The following is a 26,370-nucleotide window of genomic DNA, read 5'->3' as shown; positions in this document are numbered from 1 at the left end:
GCCTCGTTACAAACGCATCAATGGGCTCCCCTTCATCTTGCTTGCAGTTGCCGAAAACGTATCTCTCGAATATTACATTTCTGGCTGGCTTGAAATACGCACCGAGACTCTCGAGGATGACGTCCACGTCCTTCTGCTGGTCCGCCGTGAGTCCCAGGTTATGCTTGTATATGTGGCGGCATTCAGCGCCCATCACTCGTCGCAGGGTTGCTGCCTGCACTTCCTTTGATTTTTCTTTTAGTCCTGATGCCAGAATATAATCCTCAAATTCGGCTCTAAAATTGTCCCAATTACTTGTGATATCGCCACTCAGCTTCATTTCCTCCGGTGGTGGTATGCTGGAAGCCATGGTGAAGCTATCGCTGTTAGCCTAGCTTGTTGCTAACGGCTAAATCTCCCGTCTTCGCCTCCACTGCTCCTTCTTTTTTTTTTTTTTTTTTTTTTTTTTTTCGTGTGTGCCGTCAGTGCAGCACGACAACACACAACCCTCAAACTTTGGGTCTAGCCACTTCTGACGCCATGTTCTTGTATATAGTGGGGACAGGAGACAATAGTGTGTAACTCATTCAGTGGTCTTTATTGCAACTGATGGCCCGGACGTAAACACAACACACACTTCCTGCTAGCTGCTGGGACATACCATTCTGTTAGGGGTGCAACCCTTACTCGCCTATAACACAAATTCCATAGTTTTAATATTTTTCCTGTGGGTAAGAAGTTATAAATAATTTTAATTTGAAAATAACGATTTTGCACATCGAAAGTAGTTTTGTAGATTCATTTGAGCATCCCACGGCAACAAACACATGTTTGCTTGAGTTTAATAGGTGGTTAATCACGCACCCATCCAAACATTCCAGACCTCACATTGCAACTCGAGTTGCAATGTGAGGTATGGAATGTCTGCTCAGCCCAACGACCCCACCTCCCTTCCTTTTCCTGTAAACACTTTCGTTTCTTGAGAAATGAAACCTAACCATTAATGGCCAGTTCTTTCCAACCAATAAGACTTCACTTGTGCTTTTATTTTGCTTTCAAATGTACTTTTCTTCGATTTCTTGGTCTTCAAATTCAATAAGCCTGATTTTCAATACATATAAACATTCAAAAGGATTAAACACAACTTTAAATATGTATGTACTTATAAAACACATCAACCTAAATGTACATGCATTGTCCAAGCTAAACTGCATTTTTTACATAAACGTAGACTTTATATGTACAGGTATACACTGTAGTTATTAATGTACTGCATTACTAGACTTTTCTCTAATCTACATTTAATGTCCATATTAGGTTTATTGAAACAAAATCATAGTTATATTCAAGTTTAGCTAATCATTTAGCCATTTTAACAACAAAGTGTGTTGTTTGGAATGTCTGTTGAACCTAACGACCCCTCTTCTCCTCCGCCCCTCCCATCCTTTTCCTGTATGTAAACACTTTCGTTTCTTTTGAAACGAAACCTAACCTTTGACTGACAGTCCCGTTCAACCAATCAGAAGCCACTTGTACTTCTGACCAATCAGGTGAACGTTGTTGAGGTTAGTTCGATTAGCTTTCTGAACGTCTTGTGTGGGCGGTGTTTGTTTCCTGTAGCAACTTCCTAAAAGCGATGTGCATGCGCAGTCGGGCCAAGTTCCGTTCCTATTAAAGGACAAATATTGAAAATATAAGGTGGGACTGTATTAGTATAATAACTGCAAGCACAGACGGTGATATGTAAGTTTAATCATTGATGTGCAACACAAACAGGAAGCGACAAACGCGCACACCCAACAACTGCCAGGGTAACTCACGCCCCTAACTGCTCGCCCCGCCCACTCACTCAACCACACTGGCGTTCCTCATTTCTCTACTGATTTTCATGCAGTTTACTTAATTGTCAATGTCAAAACAGGTGCAATCAATACACAGCTATTGTTAGGTTATTCCCAGCGACCTTTCTTTCAAGCATACAGCAAGTGTGCAATCATATGTATGTGCAGATATTCTTGTTATCATTTGTGTCTCTTATTCAACCAATGAATGCTATGACCTTTGCCCCCATTCAGCTCAAAGCGACCTATTCATGTCCATGAATATAATAAGGGCCATTTTACCGAATCAGTGCCTTTTGGGTCCCTGGGAAGTCAAATATACAATGCATGATGAAAAAAAATAATAATTATTGAGCTGTGAGCTCTTTTTACAACAAACGCTATTTCACAACCAGAGTGGTCATATAAGGGGGAAAGGGAATGACAAACTAAGGGCCCACAGCCCTCTAGGGCCCACACATTGACCCCAGTAATCTCTATGACAAAATTATTATGTATACACTGAACTAATATATATTCATAGACTTAGACTTAGACTTAGACTTCCTTTTTATTGTCATTCAAATTTGAACTTTACAGCACAGATAAGAACAAAATTTTGTTTTTGTTACATAGACTCATGGTAGTGCAGGATAAAAAAGCAATGAGGTGCATATATAAATAAATAAATATAAATAAATAATGTATAAATATACATATAAAATAAATAAATATATATAAATATATATAAATAAATAAATAGATTACTGTACAGATAAATATATTGCACTTTTCCACATGCGTCCACGTTTATGGATACATGTTATATTGTCTTTTTTTATTCCAGCGAGTTAATCCATTTTGGGGGGAGTTGAGGGGCTAATTTAATTATGATGCGTTCAAGAGTCTTACGGCCTGAAGGAAGAAGCTGCTACAGAACCTGGAGGTTCTGCTTCGGAGGCTGTGGAACGTCTTTCTAGAGTCCAGCAGTGAAAACAGTCCTTGGTGGGGGTGAGAGGAGTCTTTGCAGATTTTCTGAGCCCTGGTCAGGCAGCGGCTCAATATAATCAAAATAAAATAAAATACACCATAACAGCTGACAGTGTGAAACGGGGAGTAGGACAACAAAGTGCCAATGGTCGCCATCCGAGCCGAGGAAACCACGCATGCGCAAAGCGGACACGTAACCATGTTCTTTTTAAAACGGCAGTTCTCTCGAAGTTCAACTAGGATTAGATATAAATATGTCCATTTGTGTATTCCATGAAGGATAGTGCTTGAAGGAGGGTAGACTAATAACCGCGAATAAGGAGTTGTAATAAAACCAGTAATTACATGAATTATTATTCTCAACCTTTTTTTGTGAACATGGGCTTTTTCGCCCTCTTGCGTTTGTTTTCTATCAAGACGCCCATCAAATGTAGCTGCCATTACATTGTATTGAAGAATTGAAGAATTTGAAAAATGTATTAGAAGTTTGCATAGGATCAGGTAGAGTTTAATGACGGTACAGATTGACTGGTACAAGGTCAACTTAAACGAGTTACCCCAAGAAAGCATTACAAGTATCAGAATCAGAATCAGAATCAGAATAGTTTTATTGCCATTGTTTGAGAACGGGTTCACAAACTAGGATGGAGCGTAGTCTCCTGCCTGACGGGAGAGGGGAGAATAGTTTGTGTCCAGGGTGAGAAGAGTCAGCTGTGATCCGACCCACACGCCTCCTGGTCCTGGAGGGGAACAAGTCCTGGAGGGATGGGAGCTTGCAGCCAATCACCTTCTCAGCAGCACGTACGATGCGCTGCAGTCTATGCTTATCCTGGACTGTGGCACCGGGGAACCACACTGTGATGGAGGAGGTCAGGCGTAAAACTGCACCAGCATCTCGGTCGGCACCTTAAGTTTCCTCAGCTGCCGCAGGAAGTACATCCTCTGCTGGGCCTTCTTGATGAGGGAGCTGATGGTCGGCTCCCACTTGAGGTCCTGGGTGATGGTGGTGCCCAAGAAACGGAAGGAGTCCACAATGGGGACGGGGGTGGGAGAATCAATCAGGGTGAGGGGGGATGGTGGAGCTGTGACTTTCCTGAAGTCCATGATCATCTCCACTGTTTTCTGGGCGTTCAGCTCCAGGTTGTTGAGGCTGCACCAGGACGTCAGCCGGTCCACCTCTCTACTGTAGGCGGACTCATCGCCATTCGAGATGAGCCCGATGAGGGTGGTGTGCAAACTTGAGCTGTTTTACGGATTGGTGACTGGAGGTGCAGCAGTTTGTATACAGGGAGAAGAGCCAGGGGGAGAGTACACAGCCCTGAGGAGTACCAGTGTTCGTGGTTCGACTGTCCGAGACAATCTTCCCCAGCCGCACATGCTGTCTTCGGTCTGTCAGGAAGTCATTGATCCAACTGCAGAGGGAGTCGGGCACGCTGAGCTGGTAGAGCTTGTCTCGTAGCAGTCCAGGAAGGATGGTGTTGAAGGCAGAGCTGAAGTCCACAAACAGGATCCTAGCGTAGGTTCCTGGGGTGTCCAGATGCTCCAGGATGAAGTGGAGGGCCAGGTTCACTGCATCATCCACAGACCTGTTGGCTCTATAGGCGAACTGCAGTGGGTCCAGGAGGGGGGCGGTGATGTCCTTGAGGTGGGGCAGGACCAAGCGCTCAAAGGACTTCATGACCACAGACGTCAGCGCGACAGGCCTGTAGTCATTTAGTCCTGTGATCCGTGCTTTCTTGGGGACAGGGACAATGGTGGAGGTCTTAAAGCAGGACGGCACGCGGCATAGCTCCAGAAAGGTGTTAAAAATGTCAGTGAAGACAGGAGCCAGCTGGTCCGCACAGTGTCTGAGAGTGGAGGGGGAGACACCATCCGGCCCGGGGGCCTTCCGCGTATTCAGCTTCAAGAACTGCCGGCGTACATCCTCTTCTTTGATGGAGAGGGCCTTTACAGTCCTATGATGTTTTTGGAGTCCTGTGATGTCCTTGGAGTCCTTTGAGTCCTTTAATGAAGTGCTGGCATTGGTGGGGAGGGTGATGGTGGGGGGAGCATGGCTTTGATGAGCTGAAGGCCGTTCATGACGACAGTAATGTGTGTTGAGGCCCTGAGCGAGAGTCCGATCATTCAGGACCTGGGGGCTTTTGGGCTTATAGTTCGTAAGGGCCCTTAGACCTCTCTAAACTGCCGCAGAATCATTGGAGCGGAACTGTTCCTGTAGACGGTTAGAGTACACAGATTTAGCTTTCTCCACTTCCCTGTTGAAGTGGTACTTCGCTTCTCTGTATGTACTTCGGTCCCTGCTTCTCCACGCAGCCTCCTTCTTCTTGCGCAGCTGTCGGAGCTTGGGTGTGAACCAGGGCTTGTCGTTGTTATAACAAACCCTGGTGCGCGTTGGAATGATGCGCGCCTCATTGAACTGTATGTATGAGGTCACAGTGTCCGTATACTCGTCCAGATTGTTCGTGGCCGCTCCAATTTCCTCCCAGTCTGTCGTCTCCCAACAAGCACGCAACTCGTCCACAGACTCGGCGGTTAAACACTTAATGGTCCTCATAACAGAATACAGTATTTATTTTATAACATCGCTTTATATAGTAAAAATACATGTTTTTTTTATGTGACGTCAATGAGGATGTCTAAATAAGTCTTTTTAACCAATCAAAAATTGGATTGGATTTAATATTTGTTTAATGCCTATACTAATAATCACATTTATTTTAATGCATGTTACATTTTAAGCAAATCTCAAAGTCCAACAATGGGTGCATACTATTACAAATACGTTTAAAAGAATAAAAACATGTAAGTGAGCCGTACATATAAAATCAATCAATCAATCAATCAATCAATGTTTATTTATATAGCCCTAAATCACAAGTGTCTCAAAGGGCTGTACAAGCCACAACGACATCCTCGGTACAGAGCCCACATACGGGCAAGGAAAAACTCACCCCAGTGGGACGTCGGTGAGTGACTATGAGAAACCTTGGAGAGGACCGCATATGTGGGTAACCCCCCCCCCCCCTCTAGGGGAGACCGAAAGCAACGGATGTCGAGTGGGTCTGACATAACATTGTGAAAGTCCAGTCCACAGTGGATCCAACACATCAGCGGGAGTCCAGTCCACAGCGGGGCCAACAGGAAACCATCCCGAGCGGAGACGGGTCAGCAGCGCAGAGATGTCCCCAACCGATGCACAGGCTAGTGGTCCACCCGGGGTCCCGGCTCTGGACAGCCAGCACTTCATCCATGGCCACCGGACCTATGCAACTCCCCCTCGCAAGGGACAGGGGAGAAGAGGAGAGAAGAAAAGAAACGGCAGATCAACTGGTCTAAAAAAGGGGGGGTCTATTTAAAGGCTAGATTATACAAATGAGTTTTAAGATGGGACTTAAATGCTTCTACTGAGGTAGCATCTCTAACTGTTACCGGGAGGGCATTCCAGAGTACTGGAGCCCGAATAGAAAACGCTCTATAGCCCGCAGACTTTTTTTTGGCTCTGGGAATCACTAATAAGCCGGAGTTCTTTGAACGCAGATTTCTTGTCGGGACATATGGTACAATACAATCGGCGAGATAGGCTGGAGCTAAACCGTGTAATATTTTATACGTAAGTAGTAAAACCTTAAAGTCGCATCTTAAGTGCACAGGAAGCCAGTGCAAGTGAGCCAGTATAGGCGTAATATGATCAAACTTTCTTGTTTTTGTCAAAAGTCTAGCAGCCGCATTTTGTACCAACTGTAATCTTTTAATGCTAGACATAGGGAGGCCCGAAAATAAAACGTTACAGTAATCGAGACGAGACGTAACGAACGCATGAATAATGATCTCAGCGTCGCTAGTGGACAAGATGGAACGAATTTTAGCGATATTACGGAGATGAAAGAAGGCCGTTTTAGTAACACTCTTAATGTGTGACTCAAACGAGAGAGTTGGGTCGAAGATAATACCCAGATTCTTTACCGAGTCTCCTTGTTTAATTGTTTGGTTGTCAAATGTTAAGGTGGTATTATTAAATAGATGTCGGTGTCGAGCAGGACCGATAATCAGCATTTCCGTTTTCTTAGCGTTGAGTTGCAAAAAGTTAGCGGACATCCATTGTTTAATTTCATTAAGACACGCCTCCAGCTGACTACAGTCCGGCGTGTTGGTCAGCTTTAGGGGCATGTAGAGTTGAGTGTCATCAGCATAACAGTGAAAGCTAACACCGTACTTGCGTATGATGTCACCCAGCGGCAGCATGTAAATACTAAAGAGTGCAGGGCCAAGAACCGAACCCTGGGGAACTCCGCACGCTACCTTGACATAGTCCGAGGTCACATTGTTATGGGAGACGCACTGCATCCTGTCAGTAAGATAAGAGTTAAACCAAGACAAGGCTAAGTCTGACATACCAATACGTGTTTTGATACGCTCTAATAAAATATTATGATCGACGGTATCGAAAGCGGCGCTAAGATCAAGAAGCAGCAACATAGATGACGCATCAGAATCCATCGTTAGCAATAGATCATTAGTCATTTTTGCGAGGGCTGTCTCCGTAGAGTGATTTGCCCTGAAACCGGATTGAAAAGGTTCACAGAGATTGTTAGTCACTAAGTGTTCATTTAGCTGCTGTGCAACAATTTTTTCGAGAATTTTAGAAATAAACGGAAGGTGGGAGACCGGTCGGTAGTTTACCATGAGGTCAGGATCGAGGTTAGGTCTTTTGAGCAGAGGATGAATAACCGCTTTTTTGAATGCTAGGGGAACAGTGCCGGAGGAAAGTGATAAGTTTATAATATTTAACACTGATGGACCTAATAATACAAACAGTTCCTTGATAAGTTTCCCAGGAAGTGGGTCAAGTAAACATGTTGTTTGTTTTATCCCACTTACACGCTGTAATAATTCCTCTAATGTTACTTCATCAAAAATAGAGAGACTATTTTGGAGGGCAGTGTCCGTCGTATATACAGTCGTATTTGTGTTAATAGAACCCAGTTGTAGCTGGGATGCGTTGTCTTTAATCTCCTTTCTAATGAGTTCAATTTTCTTATTAAAGAAATTCATAAAATCATCTGCCGAGTGGGTGGAGCTACTGGGAGGAGTCCCTTGTTGGGTTAGCGATGCTACTGTACTAAACAGAAATTTAGGATCGTTTTTGTTGAGGCGGATGAGATTTGAGTAGTATTTAGCTTTAGCTAAGGTAAGCATGCGTTTATAAGTTATTAAACTATCACTCCATGCTTGATGGAAAACCTCAAGTTTAGTCGCGCGCCATTTGCGTTCCAGTTTTCTACATGATAATTTATGAGCTCTAATTTCTTCTGTAAACCATGGGGTGCGCCTTTTAGGGGCCCTTTTTTGCTTTAGCGGTGCTATACTATCAATAATTTCGCGCAAGGCATCGTCAAAGTTGTTAGTGAGGTTATCAATAGAGCCGACATAATTTGGGAATGGTGCCATTACCGAAGGCAGTAGGTCAGCAAGAGTCATCGTTGTGGCAGCATTAATGTTGCGGCCGCTATAGCAGTTATTATTATTATTAGCTTGTTGACAAAGAGTCAAAACTTCAAATTTTATAAGGTAATGATCGGACATTACTTTAGTATATTGAAGTATCATAACTTTGGAGGTGGTGACACCCCTGACAAGCACTAGATCTATTGTATTACCGTTGCGATGCGTGGGTTCATGTATTATTTGTGTAATACCACAGCTATCAATTATGGTTTGGAGCGCCACGCACTGAGGGTCCGATGGGGTATTCATATGGATATTAAAGTCCCCCATTATGATTATATTGTCGGCGTGCGTCACTAGATCAGCAACGAACTCTGAGAATTCACTGATAAAGTCCGAATAGGGCCCAGGGGGGCGGTAAATAACAGCTAGGTCGAGAGGTAGCGGTGTGACAGACCTCATAGTAAGCACCTCAAACGATTTATATTTATTATTTAGGTTAGGGGTAAGGTTGAAATTTTCATTGTATATTAGTGCGACACCCCCTCCCCTTTTAAGAGGGCGGGCAACATGCGCATTTGTATAGTTAGGAGGAGATGCTTCATTGAGCGCAAAAAATTCGTCTGGTTTGAGCCAGGTTTCGCTAAGACCAATGACGTTAAGATTGTTGTCTCTAATGACCTCATTAACCAATAACGCCTTGGGAGACAATGATCTTATGTTTAAAAAGCCCATATTATAGGTATTGGGCTGTTTTGACGAGTTTTTGTTAAGATTATCCGTAGTGGCAATATTAACAATGTTGCGTTTATTATGCGTAGTGCACTTTAAATAGTTTCGACCATATCTAGGAATTGATATGACGGGAATTTTCCGATTGTTTGCTTGGTGCTGCAATAGACTGGACATATCATAATTTGCCACCTCAGTAGAATGCATGTCCACCTCTGACACAGACACAACAGAAAAAACATTATGTGAATTGTGTATTATTCTAAGAGAATTGCTATGCGTACATGGATTATCCAGCCTGGCGCTGGCTAGTTCTAGCTTAACTGACTCCTCACCCGGACTAACAGACATTGTAATTGCCTGTGACCGGGCTTGCTCTAGTGTAGTCAGTCAAGTGAGACTTAAATAGTAGTCTATGTTTCTAGACAGGATGATGGCGCCTTCCTGGTTAGGGTGAAGGCCGTCTCTCATCAGCAAGCCTGGTTTGCCCCAGAAAGAGGGCCAGTTATCAATAAACGTTAGTCCCTTCTCCCTACAGTAGCTAGCCAACCACTTGTTAAGCGAGACTAATCTGCTATATCTCTCATCATTGCCTCTCGCAGGCAGGGGGCCAGAGACAATTACTCGATGCCTGGACATCTTTCTGGCGAGATCACAAGTCCTGGCTATGTTTCTCTTTGTAATCTCTGACTGTCTCATTCTAGTGTCATTGGAGCCAACGTGTACAACTATATTCGCATAATTAGTGGTGCGATTAGCCTGTCGTACGTGTTTACTAGGCCTGTTGCGAGTTAGCTCCCTAAGATTAGCTTCAATGTCAGGTGCTCTGGCCCCGGGGATACACTTTATTGTGGCTGGTTTGCTAAGCTTTATGTTTCGGGTGATGGAGTCCCCTATGACTAAGGTGTGGTGCCCGGTAGACTGGGGTGTAGGACTAGCTAAAGAGCTAAATCTATTATGCGTCTCAACCGGTACACCGTAGCTTGTAGGCCGCTTAGGACTGCTACAAGCTGGGCTAGTTAGCTCGCTACAGCTAACGCTAGCAGATGTGTCCGCAACATCTAAAGTTACGACATTACTCTGCTCTAACTGGCGGACACGGCCCTCTAGCAGAGCCAACCTCTCCGTGAGTATGGTGCAAGACGCGCAGGAAGCCATTACTCACAGTGTTTTCTGTCACCAAGTGAAGTTCCTGCTGTCCTCAGGGAAGTGGTCGCGGTCTGTAGGAGTAGCTTCTTACTGACCGGCGCTGCCTTTCTCCGCGCTAGCTTAGCAGCTAGCTAAAAGACAACTAAAAGCTGCTTCGGAGGGGAATGCTGTGTTGAAAAGAAAGGTTTATAGTTTATTAATATTTTTTAAGGATTCAACTGTCTATGGGGGTTTGATGTGGTCTGGGAGAATGTTCCAGACCACTGGTCCCCCATCGAGCAAAGCTTGGTTCTACTTCTGGGTGTAAAGAGGCAGTTCTATTTGTTGGACCGGAGGTGTCTGGAACTGGTTTGAGGGGTTAAAGGTTATTTCAGATAGGGTAGGACGTTGCCATGAATGCACTGGTGGGTAAGGAGGGAGATTTTATATTGGATTCCGTATTGTATGAGGAGCCAGTGAAGGTCTTTCAGGATCAAATTTACGCACTCTCATCAGGATCCTAGCTGCACTGTTTAGGACATATTGAAGCTTTTGAAGGAGAAGTGTGTTGCAGTAGTTCAGCCTGTAGGAGACAACGTTTATGTGCCTATGTAATTATATATAGTATTATAGTCGTATACATTTAATGGTAATTGGTCATATTCATATATTTATGTATGAAGGGAAGTAGGCCACCGTACTTACACTGCAACCATGGGTTAAATGGGTCTTTTGAACGAGCAGGTTTTTTCTACAGGCTCTTTGAAAGGACCCAAAATTCGACAGGTTGCCCGTTTGAATAGTCGGGTAATGTCACTCTGGTCAAAAGATACAACGTACTAAAACAAGTCCGAATGCCCATCACTGAAGCCTTCAACCAATCAGAGTCAAGTCCAACCTCCCCAAATTCCAACGATGGAATAAAAACTAGTGCGTCGTGAGTCGTGACCAAAAGTCTAACTGGTGTTTGCTGTAACGTCTAACAAAGACAAAATGGGACTCCGTGAGTACAAGCTCCAATTCACTTCTCGATAGTCATTTAGAAAGTCATGTATTCAATTGATAAATAATTAAAATAAAGAATACGAAATAAAACTAAGACAAACGCATTATATCGACATTTATAACGGTACTTATTTTTAATAACATCGACAATTAAACATATATTTTTTTACTTCTATCGGCATTTATAACGGGACTTATTTTTAATAACATCGACAATTAAACATATTTTTTTTACTTCTCCGGCGTTCTTTTGACTTTAAAACAGCGTCACATTTTCGCATGGAGGAACTTAAAATACGCGGACATAGTTTCCGCACGGGCACTGTAGTAGAGCGCACATTCCTGCATTATTGTCTGGGTGCCCAAGTTTTTAGTTATTATAAATTGCTCACATGTTAAAATTGAGATTGTAATGTTGATGATGTGCATTCATATATATATATATATATATATATATATATATATATATATATATATATATATATATATATATATATATATATATATATATATATATATATATATATATATATATATATATATATATATATATACATATATATATATATATATATATATATATATATATATATATATATATATATATATATATATATATATATATATATATATAATTTTATTTTTGTAATTTATATATATAAATGAATGTTATGGTAAGCAGAAACATTTTTGTTTATTGCAAATGTTACTTGATCGAACAAACTATGTCTCATCAACATTTTTATCCTTATATATTCAATACTTTACACATTCTTATAAAGCTTACTGTATTTGATTAATTTTAGAGTTTGCTAAAATCGGAACAATTCACAATAAGAAATTTGACATAATCCGCTATTTCAGAGTCATTATAGACTGTGGAGCAAGGAGAGTGTGACTATGTTCCCTGTCATTTGTATTTGATTTGGATAAACAGCATACATGTAGTGCAATATTTTACAAAGCAAAATAATTTAGGTGACAACATGGAGACGAACTACAGTTTAGTTTTTTTTCAAATCAAAATAAAGTTTGCCCTCACTTGTGTTTCAGTCTCAGCACTTGCAGTTGCAGCCGGCACAGCAGGCGTGGCAGGTAAGCTTTTTCTTCACACCAGACAAGTGCAGAACTCATCATCTCAGGAGTTTAGTCATCAATTGTTACTGTTTTTGGCAATAATGAACATTATTATGGTTTTCCACACCACTGACTGGAATTATTGCGGTGTTCTCTCTTTTTTTGTCCAGGAGGCGTTGTGTTTTTTGCGCCTGTTGCTCTTGCGACCATTGGTTACACCGCCGTGGTGGTAGTGACAACAACAGGTACATCACTCAAGATGCGTCCACACTAACACATTTTTTTTCAACACCTTCTTTTAAAATGCTTTTTGGCTCTTGTCCAGATGTAAACTTATGCTTTTGGACAAACTCCAACCAGAGTGGAGATTTTTTGTGTGTAGACAGATAAAACAGAGCTTTTTATCTTGTTTCTAGGGCTGGCAAACTTAGTGTGTTAACATATATGGATTTATTCCAAATAATTATTCCATTAATCATGTGTATATACACAGATTAATCACAAAATTATTTTGAGCACACGTTCCTTTACCTTAACTGCGGATGGTTCCCTGAAAGGTGCGGGTTGACATACGATCAGTGATCAGGTCAAAGCATACCGTACATAAAATTGCATTTCTGTCCAAATAATGAAGTCGTTTTTAAAGTTAATTTGATATATACAAGCTTGTTATAACCTGTAATTAATCAGGATTCATTCAAAAATGTGTTGAATCAGATTTGGAAAATAATCATTTGAAATGTGCTGCGTCAAACACTAAATATATCCAAACATTTAATGAAGCCAAATACAAATAAGGCAACAAGAGAATTATCCCACAAATTTTTTGTAAAGGAAATTATTTACAGCAAATATGGGCATCTACGTTTGTACATCAATAATATGATTTGCCCAAAAATATTATATGATCGGGATGCTGAAAAAAATGGATTCACATCCTAATCGTGTTTACAAGAATGTATCATTTATAAAATATGCTTTTAAGACCATACATGTACTTACTGGCTGCATATATACGTCATACATCAACAGCCAAGAAAAGGCTTTTGTAACCTTTAACCTAGGGCTGGTTAACATTTACTAAAAAACACTTTCAAATGGTAAATTATTATTACATTAGTGCTTCTTACCAGTGCTTTGGCAAATGGCAAGCTGTGAGTCAGATTGTGGAGTTTTTTTTAAACCCAACTGCAGTAGCTTATTTCTAATAAAAGTACATTAAAGGGCACTTTGAATTTGAGGTACTGTAAAATAATGTGTACCAACACATACAACAAGTTTAATGATTATTTCAGGAACAAAATGTTTTGTTTTTTTAATCAACAAACTCTAAGAGGATTTGAACAAAGTGACTGCAGAGTTTTTTTAGTACATGTTTTATCAGAGGAGTTGAATTGTTAGACACCCAATAAGTCTGATTAAAAATATCTAGATATTAAAATGCCTTTATCTGATTAAATTAGTGGGTGTGTTTATCCAACCAGTCGGGACCAATAGAGTATAGTTCAGTCTTCCCTGTGGTGTTCCACAGGGAAGTTGCCTGGGACCATTTTTTTCCATAACTTGAGTTGATTTATTTTGGAAAACCTTGTTACATTGTTTAATGCATCCAGCGGGGCATCACAACAAAATTAGGCATAATAATGTGTTAATTCCACGACTGTATATATTGGTATCGGTTGATATCGGAATCTGTAATTAAGAGTTGGACAATATTGGATATCGACAAAAAAGCAATTATCGGACATCTCTAATTTGTATTGGTTTCTGTATTGTGTAGTTATAAATATATGATTTTACTTGTAATTGTATTGAGTTTGTGGACCCCAGGAAGACTAGTGGGTTGTTGTGGCAACCAGCTAATGGGGATCCTACTCTCTGACCGTAGTCCTTATCCTAAGAAGATATCAGACCAGCAATCCGCATCCAGAGTAACCTACCCTAACACAATAGCTCTTGGTACCATACAAATATCGACTGTAACGATATCAAGTGTAGTATTAGCAAAATGATCGATGCTATAATGATTAGAGTGATGGTTTTTATTATCAGAAAATTGTTTATTGTCATTTTTTGTTATTGGTTACAAACAGGAAATAATAGCCAATAGTATTTTTTTTTGCTTTTGTATAAATGTTTTGCACTATTGACTTTTTTATAAATGTTTTATATAATAGAAGGGGGGGAAAGAAACAATTTTAATTGATATTGTCACTCCATAAAGGTTGGCAAACACCAATGACAAGTATGACATATCTCATTTCAGGTACAGCTGGTGCAGGTGCTGCGGCTTCTGCCCCTGTCGCAGGCTTGGTGATGGCGCTCTTCTGAGTCCTTGGACACCACTAAAAATATGTCGGCCATTTAATTTATTAGGCCACAGTTCATTACAATTTAAAATGGATGAGTTCATCTTGCAATAGTGTGAATGGAAATGTTGCAGATGGTTTTGTTGCGGTGCAAGTTTGAAGAAAATAAAACTGAAATGTTACTCTTGTGTGTGTTCTATTTTGTAGCACATTGACAAAAGGCTATAATTGCATATTCACATAAGAAGTTTTAGTTGGAACTAAAAGTGGTCTTGATCAAGGCTCCCATGAGTTAAATGTTAGAAGCAAAAAAACACAAGTTGCCACTACTGTAACTTTAATAAAGAAAGTAAAAATGGGCTCACTCTCTACACATATAAGAGAGCATATAATCAAAATGGTGGACAACACTTTGTATGCCTTGAAAAAAAGCTATATTAATCATCCATATTATTATGACTATTTTCTGCTCAAATAGACCAGCTACATAGTTGCATATTGAAAAATAAAATCGTCAATGCATTATATTTGAATAATGTCCATGTTGGATTTCTAACAAAGACATGTTTTTTTTTTTATTAAATCAACATAAAAAACACACTTACAACCAGTGCACCAACCCAAAAAACCTCCCTCCCCCATCCACACTCATTCACACAAAAGGGGCTGTCTCTTTCCGTTATTAAACTTCTGGTACCTACAATATGGAACTATACAGTCTGCAAGGGATACAGTCCTTAAAGCACACATGATTGTGTGTGCTGCTGGTCCACTAACATTTTCATTAATTACTATTTTTTGAGTAATTGTTTTTATATTGTTTTACTTTCGTTTTTATTCAAGAAAATGTTTTGATTTATTTATCTTATTTTTTTTAAAGGACCTTATCTTCACTAGACCAGGTTGTCAATGAATTCAGATTATTCAAAAGGGTTCTTAAAACCAGGTCCAGTTCAGATTATGTCCAGGTCGGGCTCAGCAACACACACCTTCACCTATGTCAGGGGTCGGCAACCTTTACTACTCACAGAGCCATTTTGACCAGTTTCACTAATTAAATAAAACAATGGGAGCCGCAAAACTCTTTTGAAATTTAAAATGAAATAACACTGCATACAAAGTTTTTTTTTGCTTTGTGCTATGTATAACCCAGACACGCGGCCCGCACCACAATATGTAAATGGAACTTGATAGCGTCTTACTTGCCATTGCCAGCCCTACCGCGACGTTTCCGTGAGTCTAACAAGCTCTCAAAAAAGATTCACGAGCGTCGACCGTTGATCGGCCACATTACGCGACCGTTATTCGCCCATATAACACTAACAAGGGCGTGCCGTGATGACACAGCATTTAGCGCCCTCTGCAGCATGTTCGATACAGCGTGCCAGCCCAGTCACATGTTGTATGCAGCTTCTGCTTGCACAAGTAAGCGGCAGCAAGGCATACTTGCTCTTCAGCCATACAGGTTAATTACACTGACGGTAGCCATATAAAACAACTTTAACACTCTTACTAATATGCGCCACATTAAACAAGAATGACAAAACACATTTGGGGAGAACATCTGCACCGTGAGACAACATAAACACAACATATCAAATACCCAGAATCCCATGCAGCCCTAACTTTCCCCGGCTACATTATTCACCCCCGCTTCCACCAAACCCCGCCCACCTCAACCGACGCACGGAGGGGGGGTTGATGTGTGTGTGGGGGGGGGGCGGGGTTTGGTCAAATGCTGTGAAATCACGGCACGCCCTCATTATAGTTGTTGGGGTGAAATCCGTAGCATTTTCGACCCGGGAAATTTCTGGGAGAGGCACTGAAACCCGGAAGTCTCTCGGGAAATCGGGAGAGTCGGCAAGTATCTGCAGCTGAGCCGCATCAGAGTGGTTAAAGAGCCGCATATGCGGCTCCGGAGCCGCGGGTTGCCGACTCCTGACCTATGTACACTGAAAACCAGGGAACACAACAGATTGCATACAATCTACAAACAAAATTACATTTTCAAAATAAGCACCGATGTACAGTCCAGATCACGTCCAAGTCGGACTCAGCAACACACAACTTCATTTATGTACACTCAAATTAGGGAACACAACAACAGATTGCATATCATCTATAAACAAAATTACATTTTCAAAATAAGCCTTTGAGGACTTCTCATCTTTTTTTTATGTTTTTTGGCGTCATTATCGTTTTTAACCATATAACTTTCTAAAGTTAAAAAATACTGAATAAATGTTTTAAAGAAAGAAATACTAAGTGAATATCTGTTTTTGGCCTTAAAAATAAACCTTTTACCGAGTACTATAATTAAATTGACTAAATCGTGACTGTCAATGAACTCTCCTAAAATAACAGAAACCACATCAAGCTTCATAAACAAACCAATCCTTAAACCCATTTTTTCAACTTCCACCCAAAACGAAGACACAATATGACAATACCAAAACAAATGCAGGTCAATCGGCAATCATCTGACTCTGTCATATTCCATAGTTTTAACATTTTTCCCGTGGGTAAGAAGTTATAAATAATTTTAATTTGAAAATAACGATTTTGCACATTGATAGTAGTTTTGTAGAAATTTGAATATGGCATCCCACGGCAACAAAGACATGTTTGCTTAAATATGTGTGTACTTATAAAACACATCAACCTAAATGTACATGCATTGTCCAAGCTGAACTGCATTTGTTTACATAAACGTAGACTTTATAAGCACGTACAGGTGTATATTGTAGTTATTAATGTACTGCATAACTAGACTTTTCTCTAATCTACATATAATGTCCATATTGGTATTTTTTTTACAAAATCATATTTATTTTCAAGTTTAGCTAATCATTTACCATTTTAACAAGAGGGAGTGCTGTTTGGAATGTCTGTTGAACCTAACGACCCCTCTTCTCCTCCGCCCCTCCCATCCTTTTCCTGTAAACACTTTCGTTTCTTTTGAAACGAAACCTAACATTTGATTGACAGTCCTGTTCAACCAATCAGAAGCCACTTGTACTTCTGACCAATCAGGTGAACGTTGTTGAGGTTAGTTCGATTAGCATTTTGAACGTCTTGTGTGGGCGGTTTTTGTTTCCTGTAGCAACTTCCTAAAAGCGATGTGCATGCGCGGTCGGGCCAAGTTCCGTTCCTATTAAAGGACACATATTGAAAATATATCGTAATAAGGTCCCACTAATAAGGTGGGACTATATTAATAACTGCAAGCACAGACGGTGATTATGTAAGTTAATAATTGACGTGCAACACAAAAACAGGAAGCGACAAACGCGCACACCCAACAACTGCCAGGGTAACTCACGCCCCTAACTGCTCGCCCCGCCCACTCACTCAACCACACTGGCGTTCCTCATTTCTCTACTGATTTTCATGCAGTTTACTTGAATGTCAATGTCAAAACAGGTGCAATCAATACACAGCTATTGTTAGGTTATTCCCAGCGACCTTTCTTTCAAGCATACAGCAAGTGTGCAATCATATGTATGTGCAGATATTCTTGTTGTTATCATTTGTGTCTCTTATTCAACCAATGAATGCTATGACCTTTGCCCCCATGCAGCTCAAAGCGACCTATTCATTGCCATGAATATAAAAAGGGCCATTTTACAGAATCGGTGCCTTTTGGGTCCCTGGGAAGTCAAATATACAATGCATGATTAAAAAATAATAATTATTGAGCTGTGAGCTCTTTTTACAACAAACGCTGTTTCACAACCAGAGTGGTCATATAAGGGGGAAAGGGAATGACAAATCTAAGGGCCCACAGCCCTCTAGGGCCCACACATTGACCCCAGTAATCTCTATGACAAAATTATTATGTATACACTGAACTAATATATATTCATAGACTTAGACTTAGACTTAGACTTCCTTTTTATTGTCATTCAAATTTAAAAATGTATCATTCAAATTTGAACTTTACAGCACAGATAAGAACGTCATTTTGTTACATAGACTCATGGTAGTGCAGGACAAAAAAGCAATGAGGTGCATATATAAATAAATAATTATAAATAAATAATATATAAATATATATATAAAATTAACAAATATATATAAATATATATAAATAAATAAATAGATTACTGTACAGATAAATATATTGCACTTTTCCACATGCGTCCACGTTTATGGATACATGTTATATTGTCTTTTTTTATTCCAGCGAGTTAATCCATTTTGGGGGGAGTTGAGGGGATAATTTAATTATGATGCGTTCAAGAGTCTTACGGCCTGAGGGAAGAAGCTGCTACAGAACCTGGAGGTTCTGCTTCGGAGGCTGCGGAACGTATTTCTAGAGTCCAGCAGTGAAAACAGTCCTTGGTGGGGGTGAGAGGAGACTTTGCAGATTTTCTGAGCCCTGGTCAGGCAGCGGCTTTTTGCGATCTCCTGGATAGGAGGAAGAGGAGTCTTTATGATCTTTTCCGCTGTCCTCACCACTCTCTGGAGAGACTTCCAGTCTGACGCACTGCAGGCTCCAGTCCAGACAGAGATGCTGTTGGTCAGCAGGCTCTCTATAGTGCCTCTGTAGAATGTGCTGAGCATGGGGGGAGGGAGCTGTGCTCTTTTCATCCGCCGCAAAAAGTGCAAGCGCATATGAATACATTTGAATTAAAACAAAGATGCAAGTCATGCAATATTCAATAAAAAATGGTTAAGTCCACACCGTGGTTTGTTCTTCCTCATTGGAATTAAGTGAGGGCGAGCGAACTCCAGCAAGGTTGGGCTGCACCGGAAAAAGCACAAGTCTGGACACCAGCAAAGAGTCGAGCAGGAGACCAGGGGCAGGAGCAGCAGAACAGGGGTCCCAGGACATTAAAACTATTTTCTAAGAATGGTGAGAAAACTACTGGAGGGCTGAAACAATTAGCCGACTTATTTATTCATTTAATGTCTGTAACATCGCTTTTGACGGGAGACAGGCTGGAGTATGGAGCTTACGTTAGCTGACATCTGGCCGCGCTAGAAAAGTCGCCAGTTCATTTAAAAAAAGTTATCAGTTCATAGACCTACGGTGTGCATCACTTTTGGGTAGTGCTCCAGTATGCGCCCATTCAGAGGCTGCATTGAATTGTATTATGGCGCATTCAACTTCTACTCAGTGATTAATAATTACTCCATAATTATTCAACTTCATTATTAATAATTACTGTCTAATTAATATATTACCTTCATCAGATGCTCATAATGACAAATTTTATTTGACGAAGATCAGTTCCGTTATCATGATGTGTTCAATGTGGTCTTGTAAAATGCGTTATTAGTGTGACATTTACTAGCCTAAATACAAAAAAGGAAAATGTTCAAAGATTTGTTGTTGTTGTTGTTTGTTTTCAAATCAATATAAAATAAAATACACCATAACAGCTGACAACAACAATGTAAAAAACAACAACAATATTTACATTTTTGGGCAGTTTACACTGACTTTTAAATGGTTTAAAAATATGTTTTGCCTTCAAAAGTGAAGCTGTCCACTAGAGCTATATGTTTCAAAGAAGCCCATTTAGATTTTGTCCAAGAACAAGTTAGTTCTGCATCAGTTTTTCCATTAAACATAACATTTAATATTTACAATATATTGGAACAATACACCTTTATGCTCTGTCGCTCCGGAATCAGCAGTGGCTGCTTCATCTGAGTTTAAATCCCACAGCAAACACTTACTCCCCACAGTCCAATGATGCTTTTCAGTGATGTAGACACTGCTTGGCTGTTTTGATTAATTAGTGAACTCCTGTACCACTAGCAGTGACTAAGACATTAATCAACACCACAGTGATTTTAATTAAACAAAACATATGCTAATTTTTTTATAACTCAATTTAAACTTTAATTGATATTAGATGAGGCTTGTTGTTGTTTTCAATATTTGTTTTACAACAATGTATTCCATGTGCTCTTTGTTTTACTTACATATTTATGTTAGATTCTACGTATTTACCCTGAGAACTATCTTGAGCCAGGACACTTTTTTTTTTGCATATTATTGCTTGATTGTTGGATACAATAAAATACCCAATATACCTATTTGTTGAGTGGTTAATCGAAAATGTATTTGCAATCAGAGGTGTAATAACATGTTGCAAATCAGTGATATAAGAATAAAATAACTGCATAATAATAATACCCTGACTTGTTGAGTCGTTATTTGCAAAAAAAGGAAAACATTTGGGTGTATTACACCAGACATCGTCAATAACAGTAACAAACAAGAAAATTGAAGGTGGCAATGAATGGAGTAGAGGCGGCCACATACCAATACGCTTTCAAGGGGCACATAATCAGGGGAAACAAGCTCAACCTGTAAGTTAGCCTGTAAGTTTCTTCTCTTCTCTATCTGCCATTTAACTCCCCACTGAGCTTCTTCTTCTTTGGTTTTTATGGCAGACGGCACCCTGCGCAAATAACAGTAGCTCTGGCGGCCTTAAATTGACTCAGCCCCACCACTTGTCGGGTGCTCTGAGTGCAAGAGTGTGGATCACGCAGGGTGGAATATAACTGCTAAAAGTTTTAATTTGCAGAAAATAGTTTTTATACTCATGAACAGTTTTTTTATTATTTTATTTAATTTGTTTTTATACTTGCGAATAGTTTCTTTTAAGTGAAAATTATTTTTTTTACTTGCAAATTGTTGGGTACAAGTAAAAAAAACTTGTTTTGTGTCTGTGGAGTTTTGGCAGTAATTTCACTCCATTTTTAACTTTATTTTACTTCCAGGAATATCAGACATAGTAATGGTGGTTTAAGATACACAATCTTGGGAGTAACAGTAAATGCCGCAACACAACAACCTTCAGCCACAACATGTTTGCAAAAGCCACAACAAATGCATATCCTACAGTAGAACAAAAACAACTATAATGCAACAACATTACGATACAATACAACAACACTAAGGCACAACAACTTTACACCACAATACAACAAGAAAGCCACAACACAACAACATAGAGCTGCAATACAACCACATAAAGTGTGTTGTGGTTTTTGCAATTGTTGTCACTTTTCTCAGCCCCCACATGGTAAATTAAGTAAAACGTTAGAACAGTGAACTGATATCTGATATGCCCTGATATAAAATGTAAAAGTACATGAAATGCAACAAGTTTAGCATACAAAGAGTACTTTGACATGCAGATAATAGTGTGTAGCAATAGTTCTATTTGGTAAGGTTGAGATAAGAAGAAAGTGAAAGCGTGAATAATAAAAGACAAGACACACTCAACCATAAAACAGGAAACAGGTTAGATAAAAACAAACATGTGTAGCATTTACAGTATATGTGAGATTAGACAAACACAAGATGAATTCAAGAAGGTCTTTGTTTGTGAAGCCCAAGCACAAATCTCCCTCTCTGTCACATGTTGATACAGTTGTCTTGTTTTATTGCAACAAATCTTTGAACACTTTGCACATGTTGGTCGTCAAGTCATCCCGCCCACATGTTCCCTTGTAGGTTGCTCTGCAGCCAATCAGAGGCGCTTCCTCCAGTTCTTCTCTTTGTATATAAAGCCTGACCACGAACAAGCCATATTATTCTCTATAAAAACAACACAAAGAAGAAAAGATCATGGGAAACGGTGAGTAAATAACTCTTACTATTTATCACTACTATGTACAACGTCTTTTTTAAGTCAACAAATATAACCAATAAGGAGGACTGAACGTGTAAATGTTATGTAGATAAATTATTTTTTTAAGTCTCTGGGGGCATTTGATTTTAATGATCTTTAAAGCCAAGCAGGACATAAAAGTTAAGTTTCTGAAAGGTGTAAAAACATGTTCAAACATGATTCATCTTCCATCCATCCATCCATCCATCTTCTTCCGCTTATCCGAGGTCGGGTCGCGGGGGCAGCAGCCTAAGCAGGGAAGCCCAGACTTTCCTCTCCCCAGCCACTTCGTCCAGCTCTTCCGGGGGGATCCCGAGGCGTTCCCAGGCCAGCCGGGAGACATAGTCTTCCCAACATGTCCTGGGTCTTCCCCGTGGCCTCCTACCGGTCGGACGTGCCCTAAACACTTCCCTAGGGAGGCGTTCGGGTGGCATCTCATCTTGTTTTGCTCATAGTTCTCCTTAACAACAATATCAAACATGTAAAGGCTTTAAATAGTTTTACGCCTTCAAAAACATTTTGATTAGATAATGTCACCAATTTAAACGAGTGAAATAACTCATGTTATGTAAATGTATAGTACTTGTGATCAAAAGGCCTTTGAAGGGTAAAAGTAGTAATAAAGTCAGTTGACAATTTTGAGGGAAAACATTTTTTTATTTATTTGAACAATTAAGGACTTTTATTTAGTGTATGGCTTCCTGTTTTGTGGAATAACTCCCAGTGTATTGTACACCTGGGAAATAATTGGAAGTTGAAATGTTAACATTTAACAACCCAACAAAAATTAAGGCCAAAATACTGAAAATAGATTATGGAAAATATAAAAAAGTTAGCCTTTTCCCCATGAGGGTTAAAAAGTCCAATGTCAAAGGTAATTTGTAAAAAAAAAAAAAAAAAAAAGTCTTAAAATGAAATGAAAACAATCACGTTATGCATCATACTTGAACATGTTTTATGTGTGTGTGTTACTTTTTACTTTTAAAGTGGCTGCAACTTGCTCATAGTTACACGTTTCAATCCAAAATAATATAAAAAAATCTATTTTATGTACCCATTAGTGGTTTGACAGAGCATGTGTTTTTCAAAATGTCTTTGTTTTTCACATTTACTAATCATATTGAATACAAATTGCTTGTCAGACCGAGGAACTTGCACACACACAAAAGCAGTGCAAAGGTAGACCTTATATGGGTTGGGCATTCTTCCTTGCGTAAACAGTAGATTCCCTTTCAGTTCTAAAACAGCCCACATACAGTATGTCACCATTGTCCAACAAGGAGATAAGTTAGTGGCTGTAATGTCTTTAAAATATTTGGTAAACATAATTTATCTTTCTTTTTTAATCTCAACATAGCTTTTACATGTAAGGGTGCAAGGCTGAACCCACAGCAAGAATGGAAAAAAACCCAGCAGTAATTATATTTACTGTATATCATCAAAAAGTCAATATATTAAATAAAAAAGTCACATTGAAGTCATGATTTTACAAGAACAAAATCCAAATATTATGAAAAGTAAAAATATTTTGCACATACAAGAGTATTAAATTAATGATATTTATATAGCACCTTTTCACAAATGTCTCACAGCACTTTACATTGAGTAACTCATACATTGAAGCATGGACACAACAGCAGTGACGAGGATAGCAAAAGCTGGAATTGAACCAGGAACCCTCATGTTTCTGGACAGCCACTCTACCCACTGAACCACGCCGATAAAGAATATAGCCTTGATAGTTATGAGGTGAAATTTCTATATCAATATCTAAATCTTTGCGTGAAATTGAATTATTAAAACAAAAAATATGTTATTTTTTAACGGATAATATTATGAAAAATAAACAAAACAAGAATTAAACTGCAATTATTGTAAAAATGTGTTAGACAAGAATTTACAATTTTCTAAAAATAATGGGAGGGAAATCGTGGTATTATGAGAAAAAAAACATTCAGAAGTAGTAGGAGTAGAGGTGCTCACAAAAAAGATTAATATCTGAATTGATTTATATTTTCTTTAAATTTTTTTCAGAATCAGATTTTAAAGGTGTTTTTTATGCATACTCGCTGTGCCTATACATCCGGGTTGCGTGATACACCGGTAGATGCCATCGAACATAATTAAATTAAAATATGGCCAACGATTTGATGCTATCGTTTTACCGTGATAATGCATGTTGTTGACACAAGCCTTGTATCGCAAATTTGACATAGACAAGCAAAGGAACGCTTCCTCAACACAATGTAGCATTCTTGCTCGTGGCTAACGTCTCTCCACAGTGCAAAGCTGCTTCTAAGTTCTTGCCTCCATGGCGGCAAATAAACCATAGTTCTTACGAGTATCATTATCACTGGAGGACGAGGAATAGCTAAACATGCTACACTGCACACGGTAGAAGGAATATGCTAACCGCCAAAATAGAGCTCTTGAATGTAAGCAAAGGTTGGCGACAAGACAAAAACTTAACCAAGTACCGGTAGTATTGTATTAGGTCTATACGGCAGTAGTTAGATTGGTATTTATTCTTTTACACAGGGGTGTTGGCCCGCAAACAGGATTTATCCAGCCTGCGAGATGAGTTTGCTATGTAAAAAAAGTGGCTGAAATTTTTGAATGCAAGACACTGCTGCTCTAAATGTGTCCACTGGATGTCGCAATAGCAATTCTTTGTATCCCCTGCCACAAGAGCTCAAATGACTTCAGAGGGGGCGGAGCTATCTGGCGTGTTAAAAAAGAGGCAACACTTCCGTGTTTGAACGCTATGCACTTGCGCTGATAATATACAAAATGTGCTGAAATAATAAGCATCCCCTTCTAACTTCATGTGTGTGATTTATAAAATGAGTCAAAATTCATAAGGTTTGTTGTTGGTGATACTAAATATGTACAGAATAAACCACATGATGTTAGTTCATCAGTTGAGAAAAATGAGTAAATTACAATAACATCCTGTAATTTGATTTTAAGATTATCATTAATTTTATTTTCTGATAGATTGAAAATGTTCACGGAAGTACCATTTTAAAACTTTGCCAGACTCTATTCCAACTATTTGACTGATGAGCAGTATTACATAATGTATTCAAAAAGTATAAATAACAACAAATGAAGATAGAATACTATTAACCACAACAAGCAAGTGTAAAAAAAACAACAACATTAAGATTTGTACATTTTCAGAATGTCTTGGTCTATTTTAAACAAAGAAAACAACCCCAAAGTTTTCTTTATTTTTAAGTTATCATGCCATGATTTTACCAGTCGGGCCCACTTGGAAATAGATTTTCCTCCATGTGGCCCCTGAGCTAAAATGAGTTTGACACCCCTGCTTTAACGTATTATATTATATTGTATTATACAACCTGAACCTACCAACATGTTCATTGTATTCTCCTGACAACCAGTGTCTTCTGCAGGGGACATTTGTTTATGGTCTATGTCCCCTGCAGAGGACGCTGGTTCTCCATAAGTCATCTTTTAAACGCTGTTGGAAAATGGAGGGAAAAATATTCAAAGCTTTTTTACTCTTTCAGGCCCGTCTTCTGTTCCGACAGGTAAGATGTAATTTCAGTATTAATATGGCAAAGGTGGAATGCGAATGTTTTATTCCTCCAATTTACAGGAACCCCATCAGGTGTAATGACGTTTGCATCTCCTGCTGGTGCGACAATTGGTTATCCCGATCCAAGCCCTACTCCCCTCAGCACTGGTCTCACACTCGCACCGGGTACCTCATTGAGTAACACCTGAACATGGTCATAGACTTCTGTTTGCATGCTAAAGTTAGACATCTTATTGCAGGTCCATCACCAAGCAGTGGTTTTAGTCCACCGCCAAGTGGTGGTCTACCACCAAGTGGTGGTCCACCACCGATGATGTAACCAAGGTTTTCCCCTTGAAGTCGTTATGGTTTGTGAAGCCCTTTACGGGCTGTAATAATAAATTTGGATTGATTGATGAAGCTACGACCTGTTTTTCTTTCCAATGTCTACTTTAGATCAAATACAAGTAGTCATTCAGTCGAGAACTGATTATGCGTGAATATAGGATTATCTGGAGATATTCATGTTGAAGAAATATCTATTGTGTTGTATTTGAAGCCACATTTTTAAGTGTGTGGAAGACTCTTTGTGTTCATGTTGCATTGTATCAATACCATAGAAATGGGACCTTCACGGACGAGTCAAGCCTTTTAAACGGCTCTTTCAAGTGAACCTGTATTTTTAAAAGGCTCTTGTGTGGAAA

The 26,370-nt window shown here is 39.5% G+C and overlaps 1 protein-coding gene and 1 long non-coding RNA gene across 2 annotated transcripts; one reads left to right on the top strand and one right to left on the bottom strand.

Annotated features, from left to right (window-relative positions):
• Positions 1-1,554: 1,554 nt before the first annotated feature.
• LOC133645918 (uncharacterized) lies at positions 1,555-11,337 on the bottom strand. The gene is made up of 3 exons (XM_062040848.1): positions 10,800-11,337; positions 7,455-10,677; positions 1,555-1,647 (listed from the first exon to the last, which is right to left on the bottom strand). Exons 2-3 carry the CDS (start codon positions 9,315-9,317, stop codon positions 1,555-1,557), a joined length of 1,956 nt encoding a protein of 651 aa, XP_061896832.1. The 5' UTR covers positions 9,318-10,677; positions 10,800-11,337.
• Positions 11,338-19,324: 7,987 nt separating this feature from the next.
• On the top strand, positions 19,325-26,086 carry LOC133645684 (uncharacterized). Its single transcript, XR_009825178.1, has 5 exons — positions 19,325-19,343; positions 21,966-22,089; positions 25,659-25,679; positions 25,748-25,852; positions 25,927-26,086. It is a non-coding gene; the product is annotated as an uncharacterized LOC133645684 (long non-coding RNA).
• The last annotated feature ends 284 nt before the right edge of the window (positions 26,087-26,370 follow it).

Source organism: Entelurus aequoreus, linkage group LG03, assembly GCF_033978785.1.
Source record: "Entelurus aequoreus isolate RoL-2023_Sb linkage group LG03, RoL_Eaeq_v1.1, whole genome shotgun sequence".
Taxonomy (NCBI): Eukaryota; Metazoa; Chordata; class Actinopteri; order Syngnathiformes; family Syngnathidae; genus Entelurus; species Entelurus aequoreus.
The sequence above is the reverse complement of the archived record's forward strand: the minus strand, read 5'-3'. Positions and strand labels throughout refer to the sequence as shown.